Below are 25,821 nucleotides of genomic sequence, written 5' to 3' on the forward strand. Positions count from 1 at the left end.
ATGCAGCACTGGCAGTTTGTTATGTACTGTGCTGACATTCATCTTAATTGATTTTGGGAAATCACAGAAAAGATAAATCTGGGTGGCTGGACAGGCGTTTGAACCCTACTCTTCTCAAGTGCTAATCCGTTGCCTTTGTTGCGGCCACATGTAGTAAGTGTTGCTTTACGCAGTGGAGAATGGCAAAACAGAGGCACACCGGCGACCGAGGCATTTTGAAATAAGCACGCACAGATAGCCTTGCTGACAGCAGCAGTCTACCAACAGACTGACACAAGGACACACACAGACCAAGTGCCGAGCAAAGCCTGGAGAGTGCTGAGTAAGGGGAAGTGAGGCCAGTACGCTAAGTTATGCTGCAATATACTGTGGGAGTAATAACAAAAAGCTACCACCGAGGGCAAAAAACATCCTCCTGCCGGATATAAATAGTGGAGTGCAGGCAGCAACGGGCAGAAGCCATTAGGAAGCAGTTCGGATCTGAGGACAGACGTGGTCCGTGTCCGAATGTTCAATCTTCGTAGGTGATGATTCCGGAAGTTTGTTCCAGCTCGAAGGAGCCATCCGTTCGCCGCCAGATGTCAACTTCAGCTCTGGAGGTCGGCCCGAGTCCGGTCGGCACCACGGCTGACTAACTACAGCGAGAACTTCCAGCAGGACGGGCCGCAGCGCGGTCTTGGTCACAGGTGCTGCCAGGGATTGATGCCCGGACTTCACGGCAACCCGGCCCGTGGCGCGTAATCCGACCATGACGGGACCTCGCGGACATCGCGACTGACAGCTTCCCAGCCGCCGGTGTGGCAGGCGTCGCCCTGGGGGTGTGCCTGTACTGGGGGCGCTGAGCGGCAACGAGTTCATCTCAATCACAGGCCATCCTGGCTTCAGTGGAGCACTGGTGGCCTGAGGCTCCGAGTGCGATCAGTGGCCCCCCTTGTGCGTGATCACGTGTGTATCAGGTGTGCCTGCTTGTGAGAATGAGAATGTGTGTGTGTGTGTGTGTGTGTGTGTGTGGTGTTTTCCTTTCTTTTCTGAAGAAGGCTTTGGCCGTAAGGTAAGTGTATAACAGTCTTTTTGTTGTGACTCTCTGCAACTCAATGTATCATCTTTATATGATGACTAGCAATCTATTCTTTTCATAATTGCTGATATTCCAACCTGAACTTTAAAGTGTATGTATTAAATCTGATTGCAGAAAAAGAAATTTAAGACCAAAAAACTTGTGACCATTTTAAGATATTTGCTATAAAGTTTGTCTTTATTGCACATAACATGAAATGGTGCACTTGGTACAGGAGGCTGGCTCTAAGCACTATGCGACTTAACTTCTGAGGTCATTAGTCGCCTAGAACGTAGAACTACTTAAACCTAACCAACCCAAGGACATCACACACATCCATGCCTGAGGCAGGATTCGAACCTGTGGCCATAGTAGTCGCTCGGCTCCAGACTGTAGCGCCTAGAACCGCACAGTACAGGAGGAAAATGTACTTTTCGTGATGCAGTAGTGATCTGCACGCAGTACATACAGGCAGGAAATGAGATGTCTGCATTCAATCAATTCACAAAGCTGCATTTTTGTGAAGGAGGTCTGAATAAATAGTCAGCATTGTACTGTATTTATCATTTTCTTAAAATCATGTTACTTTTACTTCATTGGTTACACTAATAATACACGTTTTTTCAAATAAAATACAAGGAACAGTCAGGCAATGAGTAAATAAATTAAGCTCTTATCTTCCCTTGCAGTGATTCAACTCTTCCAGCAACAGTATATCTTCATAAAAGTTTTCACTGCCTGCAGAAGACAATGTAGCTTTAGCTAGTTTTTAATTTCCCTTCCTTTCTTGCGCTGTTATTTTTCTTTTTCAGTAATGTACACCACACAGTTTCTTTCTTCCAAGTATGTTTTTGTTAGTTGGTGCGTCACTATGGAGACAGTAGACATAAAAAGCAACTTTGCAGAAGTCTTGGACAAGTGTATATAGAAAAAAGTACTTGCATGAAACAAGAGCACTCAGTGAGACTTAATGAACACTGTGATTAGCAATCAAGTTTTGCTATTATGCAATTTCCATAGAAAAAGTGTCACCACATTGGATATCATTGTCAGCTATACAGTGGGAAAGAAGAGAAGAACCTCACCACAGTTGACAAGGATGCATGATTCCATGTCTGCAAACAGTTTGCTCCTCATCTCTGATAATTGGTAAAACACTCAGTATTTTGCTGTTTCTCTGTGAAAAGCAGTCACAATTTATTAGTCAAGTTGCCCTGAGGCTAATAACATCCAATCAGACTCATTTCATAATTGTAATCATTCCCCTCTGCAGCTAAATGGTAGTATTCACACTTTCTGCGCTGTTTGCCTGCATTTGATTACTGATGACAGTACCAATTTAAATCTGTACACCCATCACTGAAATGAAGTCAAATGAAAATATTTGCACTCAAGAGCCATATGAGATTTATGTATCTATGAAAATTATGTACACTCCTGGAAATTGAAATAAGAATACCGTGAATTCATTGTCCCAGGAAGGGGAAACTTTATTGACACATTCCTGGGGTCAGATACATCACATGATCACACTGACAGAACCACAGGCACATAGACACAGGCAAGAGAGCATGCACAATGTCGGCACTAGTACAGTGTATATCCACCTTTCGCAGCAATGCAGGCTGCTATTCTCCCATGGAGACGATCATAGAGATGCTGGATGTAGTCCTGTGGAACGGCTTACCATGCCATTTCCACCTGGCGCCTCAGTTGGACCAACGTTCGTGCTGGACGTGCAGACCGCGTGAGACGACGCTTCATCCAGTCCCAAACATGCTCAATGGGGGACAGATCCGGAGATCTTGATGGCCAGGGTAGTTGACTTACACCTTCTAGAGCACGTTGGGTGGCACGGGATACATGCGGGCGTGCATTGTCCTGTTGGAACAGCAAGTTCCCTTGCCGGTCTAGGAATGGTAGAACGATGGGTTCGATGACGGTTTGGATGTACCGTGCACTATTCAGTGTCCCCTCGACGATCACCAGTGGTGTACGGCCAGTGTAGGAGATCGCTCCCCACACCATGATGCCGGGTGTTGGCCCTGTGTGCCTCGGTCGTATGCAGTCCTGATTGTGGCGCTCACCTGCACGGCGCCAAACACGCATACGACCATCATTGGCACCAAGGCAGAAGCGACTCTCATCGCTGAAGACGACACGTCTCCATTCGTACCTCCATTCACGCCTGTCGCGACACCACTGGAGGCGGGCTGCACGATGTTGGGGCGTGAGCGGAAGACGGCCTAACGGTGTGCGGGACCGTAGCCCAGCTTCATGGAGACGGTTGCGAATGGTCCTCGCCGATACCCCAGGAGCAACAGTGTCCCTAATTTGCTGGGAAGTGGCGGTGCGGTCCCCTACGGCACTGAGTAGGATCCTACGGTCTTGGCGTGCATCCGTGCGTCGCTGCGGTCCGGTCCCAGGTCGACGGGCACATGCACCTTCCGCCGACCACTGGCGACAACATCGATGTACTGTGGAGACCTCACGCCCCACGTGTTGAGCAATTCGGCGGTACGTCCACCCGGCCTCCCGCATGCCCACTATACGCCCTCGCTCAAAGTCCGTCAACTGCACATACGGTTCACGTCCACGCTGTCGCGGCATGCTACCAGTGTTAAAGACTGCGATGGAGCTCCGTATGCCATGGCAAACTGGCTGACACTGACGGCGGCGGTGCACAAATGCTGCGCAGCTAGCGCCATTCGACGGCCAACACCGCGGTTCCTGGTGTGTCCGCTGTGCCGTGCGTGTGATCATTGCTTGTACAGCCCTCTCGCAGTGTCCGGAGCAAGTATGGTGGGTCTGACACACCGGTGTCAATGTGTTCTTTTTTCCATTTCCAGGAGTGTATATACACAGTGAACCAGAATTAATATGAAAACTGACACATGTGAAAGAATATGTTGTCATAAGTGAAATCATTCTAGTAAATATGAGCCCGCAAATGAGCTGTATGAACGTGTGGTAATGAGGTGCTATTAACTTCAGCATGATCATAGTTCACACACTGTAAACTTTTATATTGAGTCCCATCAAACTTTAAGGTTTGTGTATGGTACATGGACGATAAGGCACAGGTGCATTTTGCTGCTGATAATGATGTCACCTATTGTGCCAGTATGTTCGAAGATGGATAGGTTGAGCACAGTCTGCAACTTGCCCACCAAAGGCACTTGACTTTTTATCTCTGAATTTTTATGTCTGGGGTAATCTCAGAAATTAAGTGCATATACCTCCCAATGATACCTTTCAAGAAATGGAGCCATGAATTGTACAATTTTGCAACATCAATAAGATTATCTGGGAATGACTGAATGAATTTGTAATTCACTCCTGAGATGATGGCACTGTTGCATTCAAATGTGAGGATACCAGTGCAGCTAGGTGAGGACATAATGAAATGTTTACATATATAATACATTTATACTGACTTGTCACTGAAATCAATGTTGGCTCATAACCACATATTTGCAATTATATTACAGATGTTTCATTTGTCGATCCATTTTCATTATCACATGCTTTCACTGTGTTGGTTTTTGTTACTAATTATGATACACCCTGTATTCAAATTTTGCTCTTTGGCACCTCTTGTTCCTCTCTCCGCTTGTGCCACTTGGCCTTAAATTAGTGCTGATAATATGGTGTGCAACAGAGACAGGCAATACTTTGTGTCACTAGTTTGTTCTGTATCCCTTACATTAGCCTTCTTATGTGTACACCACTGTTGAATAATCTGGCTTTTTGATTTGTTGTCAATACCTTAATCTCTGTCTTGTCCCATAAACTGTGTGTAACATTGTAATAACACTAGCTAATGACTTGGTTGTCTTAGTGTTATTCATATACAATGCCATACAAGCATGCATGCTTAACACCACACAAGAAACTCCTGTGTCAGAAAGAAAGACATTTCTTTCAAGCAGCAAATCTCAGTGGTTGATCGCCAGTAATTGGTAATATGGTTTCTGTCGTGGTGACACTGAACCACGGTCTGTATTTGAAGATCTGAAAATGGCTGATGTCAGCTTAAACTGATCATTTTATTAGAAACAAATGTGACTGTGCCAGATAATTAAATTATTTTCCTTCCTGTGAAAACAGTACATTAATTAACATCTCATTTCAGAAATATTTTAGTGAGCCACACTTCATAGCATAGAACATTCATTAGGATTCACTCTAAAATTTGTACCAATGCAGTTTTATTTTTCATCAGTCTTCTGACTAGTTTGATGCAGCCTCCCGCTTGCTCCTCTCCTGTTCCAACCTCTTCATCTCAGAGTAGCACTTGCATCCAATGTCCTCAATTGTTTGTTTTTAGTAGAAATTTCCCCCCCGTGTTTTTATCATCTACAGCTCTCTGAAGTACCGTGGAAGTTATTTCCCAATGTCATAACACATGTCCTAACACCCTGTCTCTTCTTCCTGTCAATGTTTTCCACATATTTCTCTTCTCGTCAAGAAAACTTCATGATTTCTTGTCCCCCTGATCCATCTCATTTTCAGTAACTTTCTAAAGCAGTTAAAAGGACCAGTGCTTGATGCGATGTACTTTGTCTGCCAACTGTATACTGTCCTTTGCTGTGAAAGTTGATGTATTCAGAGATATTTCATTATCTATAACAACATGACGAAAGGACCCATTTAGTGAATGAAAACACTTGTTATTTAAACTGACATAAGGTAAGAATCGGCTGTGATAGCTACAACATTATCCATGGTTGATTCCACTTTGTATTCAGTCAATTGTATTCATGTCAATTATTGTCTTTTAATATTTCTGTTTCTCTCTGGACTCGTGTCCTCATCGTTGCTTTTTATGGTGAAAATTTATAATATGTGTTCTGGGAGAAGTAAACATCACAGTATACAAGTAGCCTGTGTCTACTCTTTGCAGAGCACACTGTGGCAGCCATGACCCATGTTTACTGCAGTAAAAGTGATTAAGAAAGTGCATATCTCCAGGACTTATTGCAAGAAGCACCATTTGACAATAGGGGGGACAGGAAGACTGTTTATAAATCCACAAAGCAGTATACTATAACAAAGACGGCATTCTATGAACAACAGAGAGTAGTGAAATTTAAAACTTTGGGGTGCGCCACAACATTGTTACTGAATACAGGAAAATAATTGACTAAAAGGTTGAATTAATGGAAAAATGCGGATTTAGTGTTAGCAGGAAGGAAATGTTTTCACTAGTGGAGCAGAATGTTGTTTTGTTGAAAATGGAGTTAAAACTCTTTCAAGAGCAGCAGTCCAGAAGAGTGGTTTTTAAATTCTAGGAAAAGAAATGCTTGTCACTGCAAATACCTCAAGTTAACACATCTCTTCTTTATCAGGGAGTACTTCAACCTGCTGCAAAAGTGCCTTAATGATCTTGTATTATGCAACAAATCCCATCAAAAATGTAGATGATTTGTCACAGAAAAAAATTGTTCCTCTCGGTTTAGAAAGATTTGACCCAAACCAAAACGAAAACACAGTTTCTCTCAAAAGTAAACATTATGGAATAAGATACTGGAGCAACTGAAATTGTGACAAATTCATCAGAGAAAGCAACTCCAGAACCAAAGTTTCCATATCGCAAACTTTAGTTAGAAACAGTGTATGAGCCTTATAAGCGTATTAAAGTGAAACAAACAATAGTAATTGCAGGACATGAAGTTATTACCTCATAAGGCTCTTTAAGAAATAACAGCTGTTTAATTTCTACTAAAAACTGATCAATAGTGCCAAAAAAAAAAGGGACATACAAACAGTTCAGAATTACACAATAGAAGTGATTCCAAAGGTGAAAGTAGTACTTCAGATGTCAATGGCTCAATAGAAGACATTAAAGATTTGCGAGATGGGTGTGACAAAATTTACAGAGGACTTGATGTAAATTTTTCTAGAACATGGATTTTAATACAAAATTTTGCAAAAAAGTCCAAGACATTTTATGCCATGTAGATACTAAGCTTGAAAATATAATGTAATTGGATACATAAAAAATCTAATCATAAGTGGTGGCAGGAAAACCACACACAAAAGTGTTTAAGTTTGCAAGCTATCACAGCCAGTGGTCGAAGGGTTGAAGGGGAAGGAAGAAGAGTGAAGGAAAATGACTAGTGAGGATTAGGAAACAGTGGGAGTTCACCCAGAACTTTGGGTCAGAGGAGACTTACCAGACAGGATGAGGAGAAAGTCTTTCCTTCTCATCCCATCCAGTAAGTCTCCCCTGACCTGGGGTTCTGGGCAACTCTTCTGAACTCTGCACATTTCCTAAGCCTCACCAGTCCTTTTCCTTCACCCTTCTTTCTTCCCCTTCATCCCTTCAGCCAGAAGGAGCCACTGACTCCAAAAGCTTGCAAATTTCACCTTGGTGAGTAGATTTTTTTATGTATACAGTTACATTATATTTTCAAAAATTGATTATTTTTGTGGATATTAAGGAGAACACAACACTGAAATCTGAAATATTGAACATACATGTAAATAAGAAGATGAGCAGAAAATGTGTTTCTTGTATCATTCAATTGCTACAATACTGCCTGAACATTGTTTTAAGTCATTGTAAATTAACATTAACGCAACAATATTTATTTTAGCAGTGTTGTGCTTGTGCATCATGAATGGTCATTTTCTGTTAATAATTGCAGCTCACACTGCCTTTCAACAAGAAGTAATGATACTCTCAAGCAGAGTCAATAACCATTATATTTAGAAATATGTGGTGGATACTAGGTAAATGGCACCGGGTAGGAAATAGCTGAAAACAGGGGAAAGTTTCACATACCTGGGGAGTATTATGCAGGAAGATGGAAGGAATGACAAAGAGATAAATGAACATGCAAGGCAGGTTGACAGCTTTGTGAGAAGTGTGGGAGAAATTATATGCAACAACTAAGTCTCCTAGAAAATTAAGGTGAGCCACCAAAAATATTACATACCAATACTGTTGTATGATGCAGAAACACTGAAAGTAAAGGAAAGGGAAATGATGTACTGTGCCAGCAAATGAAATTAAGTTCTTGAGAAATTGGATAAGAGTAACAAAAATGGAAAAGATCAGAAATAAAAATGTTTGGAGATAGCATATGAGTAACCAGTACAAGAGAAGATCAAGGAAAAATAGTAAAGTGCCATGGGTATATGAAAAAAATGGATGAGAAGAGGGTGCCCAGAAGTGCGAGATGGAAAAGGAGGGCAAGAAACAAAGGGAGGCCAAGAGACTATTGGCTAAAACGAGTGCAATGAAGTATTTGGGAGACTGGGGGTTAGAATAGCAATGGAGAGGGGTTGGAAGACTGGAGAAGATGTAGAGGCTTCCGCTCCAAGCAGATCCTGTCAGTGGTGAGAAACTGCTCATGGTGGAGGAGGAGGAGGATGAGGGTGTAGATGTAGCAGCCTCATTGAAAGAGTAGAAGCAGTTACTCTGAAACTTCTGACTGTACTTACCCATTGCATACCACTGAACTTGAAATAGTATGTCTTTATGAAGATGGTATCTGTTCTTTTGGACATGTCCGAAAGAACAGATACCATCTTCATATAGATAAGGCTAAACGGCCAATGATCTTCAGTGCACTCACACTGCTCGAACTCTTATGGGAATCGGTAGATTGACTGCCGCAAATAATGAGTATAGTGGGCAGGGGCACTACAAATGTAGTGTTTTAACAATCACAGGGAGCATGCCAGAGATAAGTCCCAGCAGTCGCATTATCCTCTTTGTCCTCAGTGGCTCAGATGGACAGAGTGTCTGCTATGTAGGCAGGAGATCCCAGGTTCGAGTCCTGGTCGAGGCACACATTTTCAACTGTCCCGGTTGATATTTATCAATGCCTGTGAGCAGCTAAAGGTTTGGATTTCATTGTAATTTTGTAGTAAGACTTTAGGACATAGTTAGTTAACTGTCTTCCATGTTCAATGGACAAGACGTCATGCCTCTATCAACGGTAAATTCTAGAAATTTTGTTGATCACAGAAACAAAAATTTTTATTGTTCAAGTAGTACAATTTAGGGTTGTACTTAACCCACTCCAACTCAGTACATCATTGCTAGGATTTTTTTATTGGCTATTTGTACACTGTTGTTGGTTTTGGACTGACCATTTCTCCCCATTTTGTACTTATTACTTTCTTGTATTTGATTTCTACCTCACACTTTTTCACACACAAGATATTTTAAATGGACAAACCATGTTTCCATAATTCCTGCAACTGTCAGCAGTTGTTTCTTCGGATATGTGGTTTCATATCTTGTATCTCTTCAAATGTAACAACACTGTGCTTATCGATAAGTTGGAGAGAACTAAAACAGATGTTATATATGCAAGGAAGCAGAATTCACCATACACTTTATTGGTATGTAAGCAGTTGACTGAGTGTCTTATTTTAATTAATTTATCAACTGATGCTGTGTTATGAAAATAAACACTTAGTTCACAGAAATACCCCATGAGGTCATTGTGCAGAGAAAGAAATGGTGTCAAGGACATGGGGTAAATTGATCATGTATGAAAAGCGTAGAGAGGTTGCTTGGAGAAGTGAAGATGGAATATTGGATAATGGAGAAGAAATGGCAGTCCCAAACATAGGATACAATCTGCAAGAAGAAATGGTTGTTAAACAGAAAATAGAAAATAAAATATGAATAATGAAAAAAGCAGGTAGTAAAGGTTGAGAGTAAGTTTGTGTTGTTGAGAAAAAGGATCATATGATACCATGCAAAATGTATGCAGCATTGAGATAGTAAAATCCTGATAACAATAATACAGGAAAGTGAATTAAATAATGCACGGGAAAGAGATTTAAGTGTAATTTTGTTCAAAAAATTAGCCAAGTGAGTTGTAAAAACATTGTACATGTTTTCTCCCATGTATACAGTACAAAGGAGCTTGTGTCACTATAGAGGATTCATTTGATGCTGGTGGTAAGGTTGATATACAGTGCTAGACATTGTGATAGGCTGCTTGTTCAGCCATGTTTTTATTCTATAATGAAAAATCATTTATTGCTGTGAAAGATGGTACTCTTGAGGGCAGAAAATGCAGGAGGTGAGAGTGACATATCTAAACATATGAAGTACGGTATGTATTTGTCAATGATGTTACATGATTCAAATTTGTAACCGATAATTAATTCGCAACTATGGAAGATGTATCATTGTGACAACAAGAGAGCAGATAGTATTCAAAGATTCTCTAGTACAACACTATTTTAATATTTTTTGTAATTTCTATTGAAATTATTCAGATAGAGTAAGGAAGATGTGCTGTATAATAGTTTCTGTTACAGTGTAAAAAAAGTCAGTCAATATAAAACAGTGTATAACAGAATAATGTTTGCCTCTGGCAAAAAATGGGATCTTTTTCACTGTGTCATTGAGTCAAATGATAATTTACCAGGCAGTAAAAAGTGACTGGATGTGTCATAATTGCAAACATGTAAGTGAAAAACAGGTATGCTTGGTAAATATGGCTAATAAGAATGATTTATTTAGTGATCCATACCTTTATGTCAACAAGGGAATCAAACTGTATGAGTTCTCACCAATATGAGATGATACCAACATTTTACAGACTGAATATTAGACACTATATCAACAGAAGAGAGAGTAAGAATGCAGTCTTTTGAAGAGCCCCCAGAAGATATGCAGTTTTTCACAGTTTTCTTATTGGTTCCTTTCACTACATCTACACTTTATTATCTCAGTGTGTAAATCTATAAAATAGAGGAAGCTTGCAGAGGAAAGCAGAATTTTTGTCAACAGGTTAGCACATCGAGAAGTGCTTCCGATTACAAAATCTGCTCATTTGAGCTTTTAAGCCATCAGATGCCACCAGCATACATTAACAACTGAGTGTTGCATTAATCTCTGTGATTCTGTAGGTTGATCACCTGTCACATTTCCCTCTTTTGCAATTTCATGATAATTCTCATCTAGTGCCACAATACTCCAATTAGGATAGGGGCTAAAACTAAACACAATATTCAAAGCATTAACAGCATTTATTTTATACATGAGGAACAGTTATAAAGGGAAAGCAATGCAATTTTGTTTCATAAAAAAGAATTGTTCCATGTTATGATCACATCATTATATAACTGATGCCTAGCTTCATTCATATTTTCAGAAATCAGTAACAGAAAAAAAAACCATTTTAACATAATGTGTGTAACATTCCATGCATTCTGCATTTACATTTTTAATTTTTTGTTTAACCATTAGTTAAAATCCAAGGAAGATTAAACATCTATCCATTTCATCATCATATCGCACTATTGTCATGCTATCACTGGATATAACAGTGGACAAAGACAATATAATATTGAGATAAATTTATGAACCTGGCTCTTTGTGGAGCTACTGCATTAGATGTTACTGCTACACAAGTTCTTTAGTACAATTATGTAGCAGTACAAATTATTGTAAACAACATATTAACGACAACAGTGTTAGCAATAATCTGCCATTTGTTAGATACTCTATATAAAAAATAAAATTATTGGTGTTAACATTTAATAGTAGTTCCACATGTTCCTAGTGAAACAATTTAATCATCATCTCTAAGGCAACTTCATTTGTGTGGTTTATAAACCCAGCATACTTTTTAATGATCAGAACCATGCAACATAAATTTCCAAAGCCAGTTTTATGCTCTCATTTCAAATCCATCATTCAGCCAAACATACCAGAACAACAACAAACAACATGACAAAGAAACTAAAAAGAATTATAGCTTGTACTGTTCCAGAAATGTGAAATTATTTGTCATCCACAGCAAAAATAAATTGATTGGGGGAAAAACCCACTAAATTATATACTTACATTTAAAAATACATTCCTATTTAAACAATGTAAAAACATCTCATATTTGTGGAATTTTATGGAAACAAATGAGTGTTATTTACAACTAGACTCATGTTAGTGTAAGTATACTTTATGCACCAACTCAGATGTTATTTACATGTACTAACATTTACAATTACTGTATGCTAAGCAGGGTAAAGTAACGATAAATATTGTAACAGCTTTCTATTATAAGATATACTGCATTAAATACATATCTATATGCATGTTTGGCAAGAAGTTCTCTTAAGCTGCAACTCATCTACAATATTTTAATTTCATGTTCACAAATGAGGTCACTCATATTTTTAATCATAAAACAACTTTCTTAAAATTGGTAGTATATGTATATACATATTAACAGATTATACACATGCTTAAATAATCTACCGAAAACATTTTATGTTCTCTTCACTGATATGTTGTATAAAATATGGTGTTCGAATGTCGCATGAAGTAAGATGCACTATTAATATAGAAATTTTCCTTTGTGTTGCCTTGTTGAGTTTTTCATTGTCAGATGATCATGTTTTTTGGTTACATTTCACTGTTTCTAAATGGATAAATTATGTTAAACTTGTTATGCTTTTAAAAGTGTGAAAAAGTCCTGAAAACACTCTGATTGAGAAGCAAAACGTGATACTCTTTGTGTATTGCAGATCTGTTTCACTACTTCCTACTGATGCAGCATCTTAAATCCTACATAGTTCTGGAAATGTCACTGTTTCTTTTACTCTTCCAGTATCATTTCACTTTAGTCTGTTTCAAGTAATAGGACAGTAGGATCAGCGCGTTCAGTGCAAAGTTTCCAAACTTCAGGCGTATGAATCCACAGCATCTGAGCACATGATTATGTTGAACTCTTTCTTCTGTTCTTTACATAAAATCAAAAATACATTCTGTTCAAACTGATCACACAATATTAGCTTTCATATTTCCACAATTCATCATTACTTTTGACACAAAGTTAACGATAGCAGATGCTGGTTGTTCTGGTTCCAGTTCAGCAAAAATGTGGCACTGATTATCTGTTTTACTTGCTTGTTTACGTGCCACAAACCCAAAACATCGACTGCAACAAGGAAAACAAGAACTATATTAAGAAACATGTTTTACAAAGATCTTAATACAGTTTCTGTAATTTATTTGTATTATTCTGTGGTTTTAAAATACAACTACAATCAGTATCATGACAAATACATGAACATTTTGCAAGACATAATAGCATACCATTTCTAATTTATTCCCGAGGAAATTTTAGAAAACATTGGTAAAACACTACTTTAACATTACTGTTCTTCATATTCCTGGCTCTACAGACTATTTTTATACCAACAAGCTGTCCCCCCCTTTCCCTCTCTTACGTAAACCATATAGTTGCCTCCTTACACCTTCCATAATTGTAAGTACATATGATGATGGACTATGTGGTTTCCATGCACTCATATAATGTACAGACATTCACTGATACATGCTTGTAAAATGATTTTGGGTCAAAACCATAAATGTTTGTTCATTAGATGTTTGACCAAATTAAGAGCACATTAAATATGTGACACTTAAATCTTCATGAGTGACACTAAGAAACAGATGAAAGAGCGAATACTAAACAAATTCCAAGCTCTGGTGGAATTCCTATCATTTACTATACAGAATTTCAGCTGAGTTCACCCCTCATTTAACCATAATATACAACAGATCACTTAGACAACAAAAGTTGTGTCCAGAAATTGAAAGGAAGTACATGTTACACTTACGTATAAGAACTGACCCACAAAACTACCATTCAATATCTTTGACACCCATCTGTTGGACAAATTTGGACTTATTTTAATTTCAAACGTATAAAAATGAGATATATCTAAAAACAAAGATGATGTGACTTACCAAACGAAAGCGCTGGCACGTCGATAGACACACAAACAAACACAAACATACACACAAAATACTAGCTTTCGCAACCAACGGTCGCTTCGTCAGGAAAGAGGGAAGGAGAGGGAAAGACGAAAGGATTTGGGTTTTAAGGGAGAGGGTAAGGAGTTATTCCAACCCCGGGAGCGGAAAGACTTACCTTAGGGGGAAAAAAGGATGGGTATACACTCGCACACACACACATATCCATCCACACATATACAGACACAAGCAGACCTTACCCTCTCCCTTAAAACCCAAATCCGTTCGTCTTTCCCTCTCCTTCCCTCTTTCCTGACGAAGCAACCGTTGGTTGCGAAAGCTAGTATTTTGTGTGTATGTTTGTGTTTGTTTGTGTGTCTATCGACGTGCCAGCGCTTTCGTTTGGTAAGTCACATCATCTTTGTTTTTAGATATATTTTTCCCATGTGGAATGTTTCCCTCTATTAATAAAAATGAGATGTCTTAAACAGAATGACCTTCTCCATGTCAAGTAGTTTGGTTTTTGAAAACATACATTATGCAAAATGCAAAACCCAACTCTCACTTTTCTCACAAGCAGTCATGAAAACAATGGATCACAGTGGTCAGATAGATGCAATATTCTTGACTTTCATGAAGTATTTGGTTCAGTGCCACAATAACACTTAGCAATTAATCTTTTGGGGTATCAATCAAAATTTGTGATTGGACTGAGGACTTCTTGGAAGGGAGGAACAGCATGTTATCTTGGATGTAGAGTCACTGACAGATGTAGAAGTAACTTTGACCTTTGCTCAGGGAGGTGTGTTAGGAAAGTGTTACGGAGATACTGGAAAACCTGAACTCCAGATGCTTGAAGATATATGCAAACTACCTCTCGAAAGCTTGAGTTCACCATTAATGGGGGAATCTAGGAGTATACTCCAGTCACCTGTAGACAAGATTAGACTGTTCACAGTGTGCCGAGAAATTTAAGCAATCATTCTTCCCGTGCTCCAGGTGCGAACGAAATGGGAAGCATATCTAATAAGTGGTGCAAAGCGACAGCCATCTGCCATACCTTTCATGATTGTATGGAGAATATGAATGTAGATATAGATTTTTAACTTGCAGTTCCTGGGTCTGCTACTGGAACATGTCGTAATTATTTTTAGTAGTAGTACTATTGTTACTGATTCTATCTCAGTATCGTTATTTCCAGTGGTCTTGTACATATGTAAACCTTGTTTCTAATAAACTTTTCACTTCTGCTGTTACTGTTATTATTACTATTTATAATACTATAATTATTGTCATTATTTAAATAAAATGCAATGTAAAATGAAGGTATAAAATCCTAGTCTGACTTAATATGATCAGGTTAAGTAAATAACTGTAGGAAAACTAAAAGATGTTACATATGCAAAAAACTCATGAAAATGGAAAATTCTGGATGTATCACAGCTAATCTTTCAGATGAGGTAATGAATCAGATAATTATTTATTACCTGTCTCTCATTTGTACCATGTCAAGAAATATTAAGTGGTAATAAATAATCAGTGATTGTAATTAAATGAGATGGACTGATACAGATATATCAAGTAACATGTGGATTTAAGAGGATAACCAAATACGTCACACTAACATACGGGAAAAGTTATAGAAGTGAGAGAGATCGTAGAAGAAGAAAATGGAAACAGAACTTAAAATGACAGCAACGAGATGAAAGGGATGGACTTACGGTATGCACAGAAGATAACTATGGATACTTGTACTTCAGTGAAATTTTACCAACATGGTCCTTCGTTTATCGATATATACGAGTTGAAACTTTAATAATGGCAACTATTTATTTACAGCTCGTACAAAATAGGTACATGTTTCAAAGCTTTGCTAACCTTCAAAGTAGTCACCAGCATTGTGTATAACCCATTGCCAGTGATGTGGAAGTCGTAGGATACTCTTAGCAGTGCCAGTTGTGTTGACAGTTTGAGCGGCGCGGTCTATTCCCGATGAATTTGTAGCGGTTCTGAAGCGAATGCCATGAAGTGTTTTCTTCAGTTTAGAAGTCGAGTTGAAATCACGAAGGCTTAAGTCAGGGGAGTGCAGTAGGTGGTGTACCACTTAGCAGCCCCATCAGTCAAACAAATCAGTAACAGTTTGCACTGTACATGCTTGAGCATTGTCCTGCAAAATGATGGTCAGGTCCTGCAGAAGTGTCATCACTTCTGTCTCTATGCTGTTCATATTTGGAACACAACCTACGACCACCTTAGAGACAGAAGTGATGACACTTCTGCAGGACCTGACCATCATTTTGCAGGACAATGCTCAAGCACGTACAGTGCAAGTTGTTACCTATTGTTTGACTCATGGGGTTGCTAAGTGCTATACCACCTACTGCCCTCCCCTAACTTAAGCCCTCATGAGTTCAACTCTATTTCTAAACTGAAGGACACACTTCATGGCATTTGCTGCAGAACTGCTACAAATTCGTTGGGCAATAGACCGCGCCGCTCAAACTGTCAACACAACTGGCACTGCTAAGAGTATCCTATGACTTCTACATCACTGGCAGTGGGTTCTACACAATGCTGGTGATTACTTTGAAGGACAGTAAAACTTTGAAACACGTACCTATTTTGATGATGATGATGAATTCCCATACTCTTAGGAGAGTAGGGGACGATGCGGAGGACCCGCACCGCTGACTAGGCGAGGTCCTAGTGGAGGTGGTTTGCTATTGCCTTCCTCCGACCGTAATGGGGATGAATGATGATGATGATGATGATGATGATGATGATGAAGATTACACAACAACCAGTCATCTCGAGGCAGGGAAAATCCTTTACCATGCTGGGAATTGAACCTGGGACCTCGTTTGTGGGAAGTGAGAATGCTGCCGTAAGACCACGAGCTGCAGACATCTATTTTGTACGAGCTGTAGATAAATAGTTGCCACTATTAAAGTTCAAACCCTTGTATTTTTGATATCACATTTCCAGTTTCTTGACAATGATTTGCAGTCCTTTGTTATGTTTTAATTTAATCTCTTATTGCTTATCTCCATTATATTCCTTTTTTAATTTTATTTATTTTTGTTTTATCTATCAGTTTCCTTACATTTTTGTTTGCTGAATTTCTTCACCACATATGTCTTATTTTTAGCACTATTCATTAAACAACTAATTATGTGACTTTTGAAGAGATTTTTAATTTAACATATAATATTCCACTTCACATATTTTGTTTATTTCCCATTACTAATTTATCTGTGAACCTGATTTACAACCTAATCTACAAGCTTTTCTGATCTTCCACTTCTTTTCCCTTCCTTCCATTTCCTCTCAGCTTCCGAAGAGCAGGTCTGCATTACTGGAGCCTTTCAAGTGCTTGTTATATAAATATTGTTACCAAAAAACAGTTTTCTTAAAGTTTTAAGAAACTGTTATGGTTTTCCTCTTTGGTGGATTCTGTACGTTTTACATGGATGACAAAATTTTGCAGTCTGAAAGGCACATTTATGGAACACGAATTTTTATATACAGTACCATATGAAATAATTATTTCAAGAGTTTTCTGAGAGTAGTTGTGTTTCATATGTATATTATCATATTTGAGTTATCACATTGTAACTATAGTCTCTAATACCCAAGAAAGTTTCTGAGAGGGACATAAAATTTGGTCTGTATGCACAAGATCCGGAAGATGAAAAATAATAAGTTAAATGACATTTAGATGTAACACAAAATTAAAAGATATTCTGGATACACTTTATAAAACAGATTTTTCATTATAGACAATTTGTTATTCTTGGATGCAGTACAAGAAAACTAGTGTATACGTGCACCATAATTAGCACTTTTACTTACTTGGAGCTGATGGGCATGCCTGTCTCCTCACTCTTTTGACTCCATCGGTGGTCATCAGGATCCAAGCCACAGTACGAGATAGTATTTACTGGGTAATGTCTCCTAAAGAACAACTGCCTCTTGTTATCTGTCAGTGTAATTCCTTGACCAGAAACTTTAAAATGCACAACTGTTGCCAGTGGCAGAGGCTGCATTGTGAAAAGTTGTTGTACTGTCTTTTTGATTGCTTGAGGGCCTGTTAGTGATTCTGTATCCATCGAAAACAGGTACAGTACATTGCAAGCTGGAAAAAAATGTAAGTAGATAATGAGGAGACCATTCAGAAGAAAGTTACTTATGAAGAATATTAATGGATGAAAGAGAATGTTAAGAGAAATGAACAATAGTGACAACCTAAAACTTTGTACTTGAATAGGACTTGAACAGAGGCCCTTGCCTTATACCAGCAGGTCACTTCTAACTATATCCAAGCATACTTTGTGGATAGACTCAAAACTTCAACTTCATACTAGTTGCTATCCACATCCTTTAAAGTCTACAAAGACTCTCCTGATGTGTCCTGTGACATGCTACAGTGACAGTTCCATAGCAGGAGATCCTCTTTGGAGTTTAGAACAATTGGAGAGCAACTAGTCACAAGCTGAAGCTTTGAATTCATACGTGAGGTGTGCTACTGGCACAACTGGTATCACAGCCCAAAAAATGCAGGTGCCCAAGTTCAAATCCTGATCCGCTCAAAATTTGTTTGGTCACTGATGTTCATCACAGCTTATACTATGTTTAGGTTCATAACTATCATCGGACGGTCATACCTGTAAAAGTATGTTTACTGCCTTCATGTGTGTGCGTATGTGTGTGTGTGTTGGGGGGGGGGGGGGGGGGGGCACTTTTCTCTTAAGCTTTTATGTCTGCTTTTGCTGAAATTATAGGAGTTCATGGAATTCTGTTAAAACTGTTCATGATAACATTCAGTTGCAACAATTAAGCTCCCTGTAATTTAATGGGAGGACTGTAGCTACAGAGTGTTTTAATAATGAAGTACAAACTTTTATAAAACTTATGTCAGGTTTCCCGGCAATGAGAAGTGAGGATCTACAAAAAAATCATCTTATGTTGGTAATTAGAATAAAAAGATCAAATTGGGCTATCAATTACATTGGTGCAATTTTGCCATCATGCAGGTCAAGCTGCAAATTCCAGCAAACAAAAGGTCAAAAATATAATAACTTGCTTTTTTTTTTTTTTTCCACAGTCCCCAATGTCCTGTTTCTCTGTGTATGGGTTTGTCAAAATTGAATCTCTATATTAGTTCTTTGGTCATACCGCAGTACATTTGGAAACGCTTATCGTCATTTTATAATTTGCAACTTCATTGTCATCTCAATACCATGCAATCTAATTTTCTCTTTCTGACAGTGAATTTAATAGTTTTCTCTCTGTACAAATTTTGTATCTTTGGTCTTTATTTATTTCAGGACATGCATGTATTTTTCATTGTATTATCCTTGCTAAATTTTCAAATCCTCTATTGTCTACCTTTATGTAGAATATTGTTTTCCGTGAGTAATTAATTCCCTGAAATTGACCACTCAATCTGTTTAATATCAAGTTTTGAAAACTGTGTTAATATAGATGTTGTACCATATTAAGTATGATTTCTGTTGTATTTTTCATTACATTGCGTCATGAGCAAACAAAAGATGGAGGTATTATAGCAGCTCTTTATTTATGTGGCACATAAAGAACAAGTGCTAACTGTAAATATTTCGTTAAGCATTTATTTCCTAGGTGCGAATCTGTGGAAGCTGGACAATTTTGGGCAGCTAGTGTTTAATCTGTTGCCAACTTCAGTGATCAAACTAAGAATGTGCAGTAGAGCTGTTTTAATTTCATATTGTTTTGGAGAATTGATATGTAATGTGTAAGAATGTGTTCTGTAGTGATCTGCACAGATTCCACAAATGAGATCCGGGCATGCAGTTGTAAGGTATGTCACAGAAGGTGGCAGATGCTAGAACCGATACAGGCTGCCACTCACGGATGCACACGCAGCGTCTCCCCCGTGCAATCTACTGGCCAGCCAACAGCTTATAGAGTCAGGCTCGGCCAGTCTTGCCCTCTGTTATATGATGACAATCTGTCTAGGATTATTGGACTAGTAGTTTAGCCAATCTGTGGCAAGTGTCTTCTAGTACATGGTGTTTCTAGATGCAATAAAGTGTTCTCTCTGTCACTGTCTGTATGATCCTGTGGTTAGAACACAATGGTGAAGAGTAGGGTCATATTTTCAAGTGCTTTTCAGTGTGTGGTTGCTCTTCACATCTTACTGTGCCTTGGAGTCTCTGCTTGAAATGTTGGTGCAACAACAGAAGGATCTCGTCATGGTCATGAAACGGGCTTTGCCAACATTGCTCTCTAAACCTCTGCCTCCCACTCTATGTCCTCCTCCATTCCCGCCATTTGGTGAGGAAGTGGAAGATTTGGAAGAATACAAACATTGCCTACAGAAAAATTTCCATGCCTTCCATGTTACAGATGTGGAGATACATCATGCACTATTTTATCATGGATTTCTCTCACCTTGTGTCAGGTGTTGCAGCAGTTGGCCCCTCTGCAAGAACCTCTCTCACTGTAGTTTGACACTTTATTTTTGTTGTTGTCTTCCTATTATTGCTGCCGCATGTGCATTTTCGCTGCCATGCTTGAATTCTACCAATTCAAGAAGCACCCCCGTCAGTCTTGTCATGCTTGGGTCACAACTTTCCATGACCTTAGTCACAAGTGCCATTTTGTCACAGCCAAGTGAAAATGACTGTATGTGGATGTCATGGTCTGCTCTGCCCCAGATACGGAAGTCCAGCAATGAGTCCTCCAATTAGAGAACCCCTCCCTTGAAGAGGTTTTGTTAACTTCCCAGTCATTTGAGGTTTCAAATGCCCCTGGTAAGCAGCTGGAAACCTGGTGCAGTGCCACAGCAGTACACGGCATCCCGCTGTGTCCACTGCATTTTGAGAGGACGATGTAGTATCAGTGCAAGCCAGCCGATCCAGTAGCTTCCACGCAATGCATTAACAGCATTACAGCTACCTCTCCCAGTTGCTGTTGTGTGCATCTTGTTAGTTCAAACATGAGGATCAGAGAGTCTCCCCAGTGTTGGGCCATCTCCATCTGTCTTAAGTGTGGGGGGGGGGGGGGGGGGGGGAAGGGGGGGGGGGGAGCCACACTGTGGTAGGCTGCCACTCAACTGCACAGAATGCAGCATCAGAGAACATGGATGTGGATATCCAGGAAGTGTCATCATCAGGGCCGGTTGCTGATATGAGGAATCTTACAAGCTTTTTATTGAAGTTTTGGTTCTCTAGCAACTGGTGTGCCTCCAGGCAGAGGTAGACACCAGCACAGCTTTGGCCTAGCTTAGTGCCCAAACATATTCAGACCTCGGCTGCTGTTGCCGGCAAATGTTCAGGGATATAGTAATCCCCTTGCTTGGCCAATTCATGATTGAAGTTACCTACAGATCAGTGACTTGTCTTATTACTTTTATTGTCATCCACAATGCTAGTTCAACAAAGCTTTTTGGGTTTGATACCTTCAGGCTTTTGGCTTTTCAATCAGGGACTCCATACAGTTGTTATCTGCCAAGGTCCTCTGTCAGTCACTGGAATCTCTGTGCTCAGAATTTCAGGATATCTTTGTGGAAGGCCTGGGAAGTGCCACCAACTTTCAATCCTACAATACCTAGAAGCAGTCAGCTCATCCTACATTTTTTTGTGCTAGGCAGATTCCTGTAGCCGTACATTCCCAAGTCAAGGCACAGTTGGGCCACACTCCTTGCCATCATGAAGAAACCCTGTTGTAAATTGTGAATCTGCAGTGATTTTTAGGATCACCATGAATTCCCAGTCCTCGGTTGACACATACCCATTGCCACAATTGAATGAACTGTTTGCATGCTTAGCAGGAGGTAATTTCTTCTCCAGACTTGATCTTTCTGAAGTATACCACCAGTAACCCATGGATGAGGATCCAAATGTATCATGGTTCTTAAAACACCTTTTGGTCTGTATCAATATAAACAGCTGGTGTTTAGGGTGGCAAGTGCTCCACAATTTTTCAATGCTATCTGAAACAGATCATGTCCACTACTGCACAGTGTTTCACCAACCTGGATATCATGTTCATTACTGGGTGTACTATGAGTGACCACCTACAATATTTCTGGACCCTTTTTAAAAAACTCCGAGCCAAGGGTTTGTGTCATAATCTGCAGAAGTCAAAATTTTTCCAACCATCTCCTGAGTATGTGGGCCACACCATTTTGCAGCAGGGTGTCCAGCTCATGTAGAGTTTTGTCAGGACCATTATGATCTGCTGCATCCCTCGTCATTGCAAGAAATGCAGGCTTCCTTGGGTAAAACTGTCTATTATCTCGGTTGATTCCTGAGGTGCCTACCTTCGCACACCCTCTCTGCTTCCGTCTCTGCAAGTGTGCTTCTTTTGTGTGGTATCACCGTGTGACCAGGCTTTCACCATGTTGTGAGAATGCCTCAGTACAGCACTTTGTCTAGCTTTTGATCCCAACAAACCATTGGTTTTGGCCACGGACACCTTGCAGTACAGCATGGGAGTAGTTCTTGCCCATCAGAATGCACATGGCTCAGAGCAGCCACTGGTGTTTGCATCCAAAACCCTCAGTCCACCACGGGTTGAGGAGGAGGCTGTGGCCATTGTCTATGTATGTCCCAAGATGTTCCATTATTATTAAATGGAGCAGCCATTAGTGTCTGCATCCAACATTCTCAGTGCAGCATGGGTCCACTGCTCTCAGTTTGAGAAAGAGGCTCTAGCCATTGTCTGTGCAGGTCACAACATGTTACATTATTAAAAATGCTGGCCACAACATGTTACATTATTAAAAATGTTGGCCACAACATGTTACATTATTAAAAATGTTGGCCAGACAAATTCAGTTTAAATAGAAGAAACCTTCTGGTACATGTTACCTCTGTATCTCACTTATACTTTCATTAATACTTTTTGTAAAGCACATATACAGTGTCTGCACTGAGAAGAGAAATGAGAGTTTTGCTGCTCCATATCCCTTCTCTTACCGTGACAGTCTATATGTTGAATGAAGCCAGCTTCCTTTGCTTCCTGCTCATCTTTCCGTACGGTCTCAACAAAAATTTACAGACAATACCAGTAGCTTCAGCTAGCTAACTGTAGTAAGCATAACTGCTTTTGTTTATATGGTCGTATTTTTAATTATATATTATCATAAAATTACCGAACTATCAGTTTAATAAGTCACAGCTGCAAAATACTAACGCTAATTCTTTATAGACAAATGGAAAAACTGGTAGAAGCCGACATCAGGGAAGATCAGTTTGGATTCAGTAGAAATATTGGAACAAGTGAGGCAATACTGTCACTATGACTTATTTTAGGAAATAGATTAAGGAAAGGCAAACCTATATTTCTAGCATTTGTAGACTTAGAAAAACTTTTGACAATGTTGACTGGAATACTCTCTTTCAAATTCTAAAGGTGGCAGGGGTGAAATACAGGGAGCAAAAGGCTATTTACAATATGTACAGAAACCAGATGGCAGTTATAAGAGTTGAGGGACATGAAAGGGAAGCAGTGGTTGGGAAGGGAGTGAGACAGCGATGTAGCCTCTCCCCGATGTTGTTCAATCTGTATATTGAGCAAGCAGTAAAGGAAACAAAAGAAAAGTTCGGAGCAGGTATTAAAATACATGGAGAAGAAATAAAAACTTTGAGGTTCGCCAATGACATTGTAATTCTGACAAGAGACAGCTAAGGACTTGGAAGGGCAGTTGAACGGAATGGACAGGATCTTGAAAGGAGGATATAAGATGAACATCAACAAAAGCAAAACGAGGATAATGGAATGTAGTTGAATTAAGTCAGGTGATGATGAGGGAATTAGATTAGGAAATGAGACACTTAAAGTAGGAAAGTAGTTTTGCTATTTGGGGAGCAAAATAACTGATGATGGTCGAAGTAGAGAGGATATAAAATGTAGACTGGCAATGGCAAGGAAAGCGTTTCTGAAGAAGAGAAATTTGTTAACATCGAGTATAGATTTAAGTGTCAGGAAGTCGTTTGTGAAAGTATTTGTATGGAGTGTAGCCATGTATGGAAGTGAAACGTGGATGATAAATAGTTTGGACAAGAATAGAATAGAAGCTTTCGAAATATGGTGCTACAGAAGAATGCTGAAGATTAGATGGGAAGATCATATAACTAATGAGGAGGTATTGAATAGAACTGGGGAGAAGAGGAGTTTGTGGCACAACTTGACTAGAAGAAGGGATCAGTTGGTAGGGCATATTCTGAGGCATCAAGGGATCACCAATTTAGTATTGGAGGGCAGCGTGGATGGTAAAAATTATAGAGGGAGACCAAGAGAGGAATACACTAAACAGATTCAGAACGATGTAGGTTGCAGTAGGTACTGGGAGATGAAGAAGCTTGCACAGGATAGAGTAGCATGGAGAGTTGCATCAAACCAGTCTCAGCACTGAAGACGACGACAACAACAACAGCAACAACATTATCATAAGATGCACATAATGAATTTGTATTGTGCATGAATTGTACAGTATGTAAGCAAATTGTTTTATGTACTTCCTCACTGAATAAAAGGATTTTATATTTTATTCTTACCTGCACCCTGTGCTAAAAGTAGTTGTGCATTGCTAACTGCTCCAGGACTCTCAGCAGTAAGTCTTGAGCCATCACCCTCTGGCAACAACAGACGGCACGGTAAAGCCATAGGCATAAGAGAGTGCTGGTAAACCAGTGCTGAAAGTGAACCTGAAAAAAATGCAGTAGTTTCATAAGTCTACCAAAGTTTTCGTGTAGAGCTTCCATTTGATATTAGACACACATACAAGTGAAGAAAATTCTATGTAGTACATTTAATAGGCAGTTATAAAATTAATAAATGGAATTAACTGCCTATGTATAGGGTATGCGGATGTGTCAGAAAAAAACGAAATTCACTGAAGGAACGATTCTTCATAAGAACTTCGTACAAGATTGTATACCCTAAGATTAAAGGGCCAAAGTGGGAGGGCTATAAGAAGAATGTATGTATGGAAATGATACACTTGGTGTGACAGTTACACTGTTGTCACAGCTAAATAACTGATAGTAAGTAATTTTCTAATAAGATTCCTATTTAAAAAAGGGAGTATTCAACTGCTTAGTTACCAATCACAATGAAGACCCCTATGAGATAGGTGATGCCATCACAGTCACATTCCCTACATTCTCCCAAATTATTGTCAGTGTCTGCTTTGATTTAATTACACTCTGAGAATCAGAAGTCAAGATATAAAATTCTCGGGTAACACTCCACTGAAGGCAATGTAAAGGTCTCGAAATATGCTGCCAAAACTTTAAAATGTTATTGGAGTTTATATCAATTATCCTAAGAAAGCTTTTCTTCCATCTTCATTTTTTCCTCCAAGATTTATGTTTATCTTTGAAATTTTGCATCTAAAGCAAATGGTGTGGGCAACTTAATGCAACTTAATATGTCTAACAGAAGAGCTGGTGTGATGCGCCTAGATCATGAACATCTGAAGCAGCTGACTTATTCATGGAGTTGCGAAAGACAATATCCAAAGTTGTTATGAAAAGAAAAAATTCCTTGCAAAATTGTGTTCCCTATGAAGACAATAATGATGAAATGATGTGGGGAAACCATCATTATTGCCATTGGAGCATCATGATAACAGAGAAAAATTATAAACCTAATAACAGATACATTAATTAGTATCTGAGTGCACATATATAACTGAGTTAGGCTCTTTGCATTATCCATTCCTAGGCCATTCATCATCACTCAGACTTTAAGAGGTCTCACCCCATTTAACATCTCTGTTCCAACCCTATCTTGAATATAACAGTGGAACCTAGGCCCATAAGTGTAGTGGAACCTAGATCCCTAAGTGTATAATATTTCATGACTAAACCATCATCATCTTCACATGTTCTTTAACATAGACAGTACCTTGTGAACACATTAAATAATGACACAACAGTAAGACCTATGCAAATGTGAGTCTGCATGGCTTATGTGACTATTGCCAAAAAGATAGTATCACACAGAACGCAGGGTGCCTGTAGCAGAATTC

The 25,821-nt window shown here is 39.2% G+C and overlaps 1 protein-coding gene across 1 annotated transcript in view; it reads right to left on the reverse strand.

The window, feature by feature from the left end:
- Positions 1-11,093: 11,093 nt before the first annotated feature.
- Positions 11,094-25,821, reverse strand: part of LOC124799210 (tensin-1) — a 524,781-nt gene continuing 510,053 nt past the window's right edge. The window contains exons 18-20 of the mRNA XM_047262746.1: positions 24,344-24,493; positions 17,652-17,934; positions 11,094-12,978 (exon numbers count right to left, since the gene is read on the reverse strand). Of these exons, the coding sequence (XP_047118702.1) occupies positions 12,819-12,978; positions 17,652-17,934; positions 24,344-24,493 (593 nt within the window). The 3' untranslated portion in view covers positions 11,094-12,818. The remainder of the gene's footprint in view (positions 12,979-17,651; positions 17,935-24,343; positions 24,494-25,821) is intronic.

Source organism: Schistocerca piceifrons, chromosome 5 (assembly GCF_021461385.2).
Source record: "Schistocerca piceifrons isolate TAMUIC-IGC-003096 chromosome 5, iqSchPice1.1, whole genome shotgun sequence".
NCBI classification, from domain to species: domain Eukaryota; kingdom Metazoa; phylum Arthropoda; class Insecta; order Orthoptera; family Acrididae; genus Schistocerca; species Schistocerca piceifrons.